General features: G+C 38.6%; 1 protein-coding gene across 1 annotated transcript in view; it reads left to right on the forward strand.

Moving 5' to 3' along the window:
- LOC130252381 (transmembrane protease serine 11E-like) overlaps positions 1-2735 on the forward strand; it is a 39471-nt gene extending 36736 nt beyond the window's left edge. Inside the window, exons 8-10 of the mRNA XM_056489874.1 lie at positions 68-327; positions 1104-1246; positions 2574-2735. Of these exons, the coding sequence (XP_056345849.1) occupies positions 68-327; positions 1104-1246; positions 2574-2735 (565 nt within the window). The remainder of the gene's footprint in view (positions 1-67; positions 328-1103; positions 1247-2573) is intronic.
- Positions 2736-8640: the final 5905 nt, after the last annotated feature.

Here is an 8640-nt window from a genome sequence, read left to right on the forward strand (position 1 = left end):
CTTTGCAATTTAAAGTCCCAAACACATATTTACAGTAAAATACTTACAGCACTCTTACCTTTTTCAGCATGACTCACCCTCAGAAGTGGACTGCTACTTTTGGAGCTCTTTTGAAGCCACCAAGCTTGAAGCGATCAGTCAAGACAATTATTATCCATGAGAAGTACCTCTACCCAGAACATGACTACGACATTGCACTTGTGCAGCTCTCCAAACGAGTTGAGTTCACGAGCAGCATACATCGTGTCTGTCTGCCAGAGCCATCTCAGACCTTTCCCTACAATATTTATGCTGTCATCACAGGCTGGGGAGCTCTCACCAATGATGGTGAGTCCCGAGTCTGCCAGGTGACCTGTATGGTCCATAAACAGCGGCTCTGAGTGAACTGATATCACTTCTGTAACCATATGTGATATGACAGCAAGCCTAATGTTTGCAATAGGTTTGTTTAGTTGTAGGCATCAGTTTCTTGTTCTAAAACTAGAATGGATAAAGATAGAACTACAGTCCACTGAAACAACAACAAAAAAAGACTGTTCTGTTTTCCCAGCCTTTCTATTTGATATTGGAAATTCTTAAGACAGGTAGTCAGCCATGCACGTGTTTATATAGCACCAAAAAATATATTTTGCTAGCACTAGAAGCAAGCTACAGATAACTCTCTGAGCTCTCAGGTTAATGTGCAGGGTGAGCTGTGAATTACCCAAGCTCCTACTCTTACCAGGCCACACTAAGAGTAGATTTAACAATGGTATCAAAATGTCTTCATTTTGTATCATCTGCTCAAATTGCTAGGTAATTTGTGTTCCATGTGATATGGAATTTGTGTTATATGGAACATGTGTAAAATATATGGCTTTACACATAAGGCACTATGTACCATGCAATCATTACTTCAGTCTTAATGGTACAGTTCCTAAGTGAGTCTGTTATTCTGTGTCCATTCTCCTTAAGGGCCTGACCTAGGCAGATCAACAAGCAAAACCTCCAAAATAAACCAAGTCAAGCTGATCCTCCACAAGAGGACATTAAACACTCTTCCTGTATATTAACTACTGCAAAGTAATTATGGTCATAAATGCCCAAATTGTGTTTTCTCTCAGGTCCAGCCCCAAATGCTCTTCAGGAGGCAACAGTGAAACTTATTGACTCAGACACTTGCAACAGAGAAGAAGTGTATGATGGGGACATAACACCCAGGATGTTGTGTGCAGGATACTTGGAAGGAGGAGTTGATGCTTGTCAGGTAATTGTAGCTGAAAATTAGAAAGGAAAACTATTTTAATGCTGACTGCAGTATCCGGTTGACCAAATATTAATGGACAATGTATTAGTCCTTTAAATAGGCTCCATTCAAACAGGAATTTAGTTGCAAAGTGAAATAGCACTTACTACACATCATTTAGCACTAAACACTGTTATACTAATTATGAGCTAAAAATGAAATGTCTCCAGTAGCTAGCACCAGACTTCTGTGGAGATGAGAAGGAAGAAGGTTAAGAATGTCAAGGTACCAGCAAAAATGCACTGTCACTCACTGAAAGTAAATTCTGGACATGATCATATCATAACAGATCTGTCACAATGTGATCTTTGGTACCAAATTTGGCTCAGTGAAAGAACTGTCTGAAACAGAGATAACTGTAAGGAAGGTGAGTGTAAAAGAATGGGAAGGAAACATGCATGCTGAAGGTTTGCAAATGTTGCAAGGAAATGCTTATGTTCAAACAAAAAGACTTCCATAGTGATAGCTTTAAAAAACATAATTTCTATTTACATTATTTTTAAAGATTGTACTCCTAAAGTGCTGGTTCAATACAGACTCTTCCCTTAATCCCAGTCCTACAGATTGTTGCCCAAAGACAAATTCCCTGCAGAATGAGCCTAGAAAGCTCATTCCTCTGTTCCTGGCTCAGCACTGAAAAGACCTAAGCAGAAGGGCGCAACTGCTGTTTAGTTCAGTAAATAATTTTAGTGAAAGTTGGAGAATTTGATCTGTTGTGCAAGGACTGCCTCTCAGTCTGTAATGATCGTGTCATGCTATTAACAGTATCAGAATTGGGCCTCAGAAAATGGATAATACCTTAAGGAGATATCATCTAACTAGAAGACCAAATTCTTATTGAAAGCTCCAAGCAAAAAGGAGCTCTAAGCTCCTTTTTTAAACATTATTGCTAAAACTGACTAAAATTATTTATTTTAAGAATAGCAGTTGCTATTCAAACCTGTTAAAAAAAGGTTCCTGCTGTCTTAGATTGCTGTCTATACTGGTGTTTTCATACTCTGTATGAGGAAGAAGACAAGACAGGTGGGAAGCAATGTATCACAAAACAGAACAGAATCTTTTTGTTAGGTCTTTTACCAAAACAGAGGTCAGGAGTTTCCCTGGCAAACAGGAAAACAGCACAGACTTCTGAACTCAAGTTTCAGAAAAACCCTGGATTCTGCACAAATGGTTGCTCTTGAAATACTGCTGGTTAACTTCTCTTATAGAACACACCCTCCTGTTTATAGAGAGAATTGTATTTTCTCTTCTGATCAACTAAATATTTTTCCCCCTCCTCTTTTTTTAGGGAGACTCTGGGGGACCACTGGTTACACCAGACTCTAGACTGATGTGGTACCTCGTGGGCATAGTGAGCTGGGGAGATGAATGTGCCAAGCCAAATAAACCTGGAGTTTATACACGAGTGACTTATTTCCGTGACTGGATTACCACAAAAACAGGCATCTAATTCCAAAGTAAAAAATGGATTTAATTACACAGACTACATGTAACTCATATTTGTCTTTAATTCTGAAAAGTTATTTTTTTAGTATATATATTCCTATGTAATTTTGGTTGAAGCGACCTTAATCCACAGCAAGCACTACCTTTGCTGTCAAAAATCCCTAATCCCTTCTAAATTCATGCTAAATGTATGAAATTGTCTGCCTCATCTTTGAGCTGTGAAACTTTCTCCCTTACCAGAAATTACGAACTGATATCATTAAAATTTTGTTTTAAAGCTCCCAATCTACCTGCTTTATAAATGCAAACATTTTCCAGGGGGAAAAAAAAAAGAAAACATTTTTTTCTTCAGCTATGGGCAAGGTCTGCACCTGAATCTTCCTCCTCCAGTGAAGCAAATGCTGTCACAGCTGTGTTTCTAGCAAAGTGGACCCTTGATGATTATTTTTGTTAGAGACTGACTCCACCTGAGAACCTGGATACTCACCTTGCTTTGTGGCCTTGGTAACTAAAAGTGGATCAGCAGGACTGGGGTTAGGTCCTAGCTAAGGAAAAGTAGGCTTTCTGTGCTTGCAGTATGTTGGAAGGGAAAAGAAAAAAGCTTGATGTTGTTATTGCAAAGTACATTTTAAAACAGGAATGTTTTTGTGGATGTGCAGTTCAAGTTGCTTGAAGTTGCTATTGTGGAAGTGCTTCATCACAAAATTGTGCTGCTACCTCTGTACCTGTTGTCTTCTAGATCTACTCTGTTCAACATATAGTATGCTTAAGATGCAGAAACACAAGCTCTATCCAAACTGTTTTTTTTAAAAAAAGTGTGCCCCCATGAACAATCTCCCTACAAAGAAATATGGCATTTAATTTTGTTCTAAAGGAAAAATAAATATTTGCCACAAATGAACTGGGAACTACCTTTTCTGGTCAAGAAACAGCACACTTTTCCACAACCAGCGGAAACCATCTCACTGCAAAGAAAGTGATTACTGATACTTCACTGATGGATTAATCTCTGCCATGAATGAATATGATCCTGAATATGAGGATGAAGAGTAATTTGTTATTAAAGAACAGTCCCAATAAGAACTTCAGAGTAAATGCAACCCTTACACATTGATTAAGCACTTTTCCTACCTCTGTGCACAACCTCTCATGGTTTGCTGGTGGAAAGGCCAAGGCTCTCAATACAGGGATCCAAAATGCCACTCTAGTACTGTCACTTGTAATCTTCGAATGGCCACTGGACTGCTTAGGCTCTGAATGCAGGACTCGCAGGAGTCTGTACAAGACATGAATGAAACTCCAAGTAAGTCCCACAGCTGCACCTACTACAGCTGAAAATTCTGCTGAACCATTCTGTCTCCCCCAGTGCTCACGACTGGATCTCTTGTCAGCCTTCCTACTGTGCAAGCTCTCCAATAATCAGCATCCCCGGGAATGAGATGTTTGGCATTTCTTGAAAACTCACATCCTGAATTACAAGTCTACATATGAATGGAAAAACATATGTTTAAGGCTTGGTAGTGTAGGAGGGGTTGTCTTGTTATTGGGTACTTCCAGTCATTCTGTATATCTTTTGAATTTTGGTAAAAGATAAGTTGCCTTATCTCGAAAGAAATCTACTGAAGATTTTAGATTAGCTTTAGTTTCAAAATAGTACCTTTATTCTGATTTTCCATGTCATTGTAAAAAGAAAAGGATCTTGGGACAGTTAGGAGGATAGTTAGATGCGGCAAGTCCATTTCTTTAATTTATTGATGAAGTTTGCAATTTATGCACTTTTGAGTTGCTGCTATTTTTCAATTAAGAATTTACTCCAGGCCGGGTTCAGTTACAAAACAGAAACTTAATGGAGCTTTGAATTACATAACCTGAACACAGTTTTCTTCAAGTGCTCAAGTCCCCTTTTTTCAAAGGCATCCTTTGGGAAAAAAAAAAAAAAAAAAGTTACATCTAGTTTTTTGTGCCTCTTACTGCTTTGAAGGTGAAAATCATAAGAAGTGTCCTTTATAATCAGTTGATGAATTGTGATTGAAAATAAACAGTAGTTCACTTTCATAGACAGCTAAGGTTTTGTTTTGCACTTAAATATACTTTTGCATAGCAAATGGAGGGGCAACAATAAGGAGGTGAGGCCCAGACACAGCCCCTAGAAACTGGTTCCTACCTCACACAGCAAATTACATATAAATGCAATACCTTTAAAATGAGAAAGGCAGTCTTTATTTCAGATTTTCTTGTGAGTGGCTAAATAGCCGAGAGGTGTGTGGGAGAATGTCTACCTTACTCAGGGAGTCCTGAGCCAGCCAGATGCACTTTTCATAAATGTTTTAACAAACTGTCTGGCCTGGGTTTGTCTTATATTCCATGTCAGTGTTTTATTTATGATGACTCTGTTTTCTGCCTTAGAGTGAAAAAATGAGGTTACTGTGTGATTAAAGAAAAGGTTTTTAAAAGCCTTTTATTACTGTTGATGTTAAGATTTAGGAAGGATTTAAACAAAATAAAGGCAATATGTTTCATAACATTAAATGTATTTTAAAACAACTGATTTTTTGTGTCCTTTTTCTTTGCATAATAATAATCAAGCTAAAATTTGAATATGATACAAAATAGACTAATCTTCCGTATTTTATACAGAAATATTCTAAAACTACAGCTTTCTGTTTATTCCCTGTCCTAGGAATCATTTTTTTATTAACAATGATTGAACTTTACAGGTGTTTCAGTGAAGACAAGGTAAAACATTTGCTTTTCTAAAATAGTCAAAGGTGAATTTCAGTTTAGATAGTGCTATGCAAATTTGAGCATGGATCTGAAGCTTCATTCAAGAATTGCTTCTGCCCTTGGGAAAAAAAAGCCTGTGTGACATTGCATCCCTGCAAACTGGCTATGGGGAGCTCTATGCAGCTAGTACCAATTCTCCTGAGATTTCCCAGGTATATTTAAAGCATCAAGAAATGTGTTCCAAACCGCTGGTTATTCAAATTGAGTTGTCCAGGGCTTTCCTAATGCTACTTTTCAGCTTGGAGCCAAAGTAGGAAAGAAAAAAGAGGCTGATTGCACAAGGCGTAATCATGTGAGGAGGTCTGGTTGAATGACATCAATCTGTCATCAGGATTCCTTATGTAAATAAAGCTTGTAGAAAATCCTGTTCTATATCTGCTATTCCTGTTAAATTATATTAGCTGAGAGCCAAAAGTCGTTATTTAACTCAATGAATGTTTATCTGGTAACTTGCAGCCTGTGCTGCAGATTCACAGGCATGGAAAAGCTGGCTCGTGCTTTTGGAAATGCATTCATACACATCTTAGTGTGAAATCAGCTTAGGTAATTGGTGTGCTTGTTTATCTGGATTTATCAAATTTATTAACATGGTTTCTAGGAAGATGCCACTTGCTAGAGCAGCTTTAAGTGGTAAGATCCTTCGGCCCACCCTGCTGGGAAGCTGTAGTCCTTTTAAATATGCCATCAAAATGCTCCTACCCTGCATGGGTTGCCAAAGAGAGAAGACAAAGCCTTGCCAGTCAGCACCTTGCTCCTGCAAGAGCTGAGTGCAAGCCATAGCCTATGGCAGGATGTTTGGAAGCCCACTGAAAGATGTCGATGTAGATTTACGGTAACTTCTGGACTGGCCTGTGTGTTAAACTGAATTGTGTTTGCCTTAGTGTTTTCAAATAACACAATTTTAGGGAAAAAAACTACAAGACTTCTGTCTGCTAATTTGCTTATTAACTAAATCAATCAGGGAAACAAATGTATGTCCCCAAATCTCCACTATGAAGTCCTCACTAAGAATGTGAAATTGCACCTTTAAATCAGGAAATTAAAGACTAAAAATACCCAAGTGGCTAGGATTTTCCCAGAAGGTGGAAAGGAGATTTACAGCTATTTCAGCTTCAGCTCCTTTTGAAAATACTGTCTCTGAAGATGTATTCAATACCTGGATACAAAATGAATCTACAGTGGTGCACAGAAACTGAAGTTGCAAGGATTTGGGACACAAATAGGCTCAAGTCTGGAGGTGGTGATGTTCTCCTGGCCACAGCCTCATCCCACTCATTGCTTCAGCAAGTCTGTAAACTGGCAGCTCTGCTTTCTACCTAAAAGCTGTAGATGGAGCTGGGATTTCCTTTAAAATTAATTTATTTAACCAAATTTACTAAGATTTTAATGTCATATGTAGTTTTTAAGAAGAAGACTGTGGGGAAAAAAGAAAGTCAAATTTTGCAGTCTTAGAAAGGCAGGGGAAAACCCATATGTTTTTTAATTTGGTACCATCAGCCTAGAGAGTTCCTGAGTATACCTGTTAATTGATGCATTTGGGAACTTGTTTCTTTGGCTTCTGGGGTCAATAGAAACTGTCCATTTCTTTGTGGCATTTTATCTTAGAAGGCCCATTGTTTCACTGATGGTTAGTGTTTGCCTGGTTACTGTTAAAGGGTTATGTGGGAATTAACTGGACGTTGCTGTTTCTCCACTTAGGCAAAAGGCTTGTCAGTATTTGCTGTGACTATCCAAAATCTGTTTCATGTGACATGACTGCTTCAAAGTGGACTCGGTCTTGAAAAATGTAGTGACCTGGACACAAAGACGGTAGGTAGCAGATTTTTAAAATTATTATTATTTTTCATAACACATTTGATTGGTTAAGTGCTTTAAAATAAGAATGGTTAGGTTAACCTTGAAAAAAAAAAGGGTCAATTTTTAAGGAAAGAAACCACAAATATAAGTAAAAAATCACCGACAAGACTAAAAATTATGCAGTAACAAAACCGAAGCTGACTTTTTTGGATGTCTTTAAACTCTTCTTCACACACCCCCCACCCCCGCCTTTGTCACTGAAAGTCCCGTTAATTCCGTTCATTAGATACATGAACTGCTCTTTGAAATTACTTTGTTGAAATAATGAAAGTAATTCTTCCACGTTCTGATTTTTATGTATTATGCGAAAAAGCTACAAAGCAAATACCAGCCTTAGCATCAATTCCTTTACTGGTAAGAGTTGCAGTCGACATCCCGAACGGCTTCCCCCGATTATCCCGTCCCTTGAGCTCGGCCTTTCAGACTTCTAGTGGCCTCTAGTGGTCCTCCGAAATTTGCCCACATCTTTTCCAGTTATTTCTGCGTGTGTAAACAGTAGTGTAGCGGACAAGAACCTTCACCCTGATCCTGCCAAAGTTTGAAAGAGTACAGTGTTGTCCAGCTGCTCTTCATCTTTGTTACTAATTAAGTACAAAGGCTGTATGCGTTCTTGTACTGAGGTGTAAATCTTGAGGGCTGTTAGAACGCTGTTAAAAGTAATGCCAAAATAATGCACCGGATGCTCACAAAAAGCATAAAACTTGGGTCTTCTTTCTTGCCCTTACAACAAGACACAAAAAGCTTGCCTTTTTTTTTTTCCCTCCTTGCCTACAGTAGGATGCAGGTAGTTGGTTGGTCTGTTTGGTGTTTTGTGGCTTTTTTTTTTTTTTTTTTTTTTTTAAGTTATAAATATTTTAAAACACAAGGAGACTATTCTATATTCACGGTATGCAAGGACACTTTTGAATGCTTGAATCCCTCCCATTATAGACAACATCTGCTAACGCTATCGAGGATGATTTAACTCGTCTCACCTACTCCAGTGACCAGGGTAACAAAAGGGGAAGGGAGATTAAAATGGATGATAGGAAGGTGGGCTGTGCTGGGATCTTAATCAGGAGTTTGGGAAATGGGAGAAAAAATATTGATAGGAGCAGATGTTGGTTTTACGGGGGTGGTGTGGAGTTGGAGGCAGTGCAGAGGCTGCCATGGCTTGCTATCTCCTGCTTAATCACCACCGGAACAACAAGAGAAAAGGTTTCCACAAACCCGTATACCACCCCGGCATGGGCTGTACTTTCCTTTTGATAACTCTTTGCCAAATCTCC

Source organism: Oenanthe melanoleuca, chromosome 4 (genome assembly GCF_029582105.1).
Source record: "Oenanthe melanoleuca isolate GR-GAL-2019-014 chromosome 4, OMel1.0, whole genome shotgun sequence".
In the NCBI taxonomy this organism is placed as follows: domain Eukaryota; kingdom Metazoa; phylum Chordata; class Aves; order Passeriformes; family Muscicapidae; genus Oenanthe; species Oenanthe melanoleuca.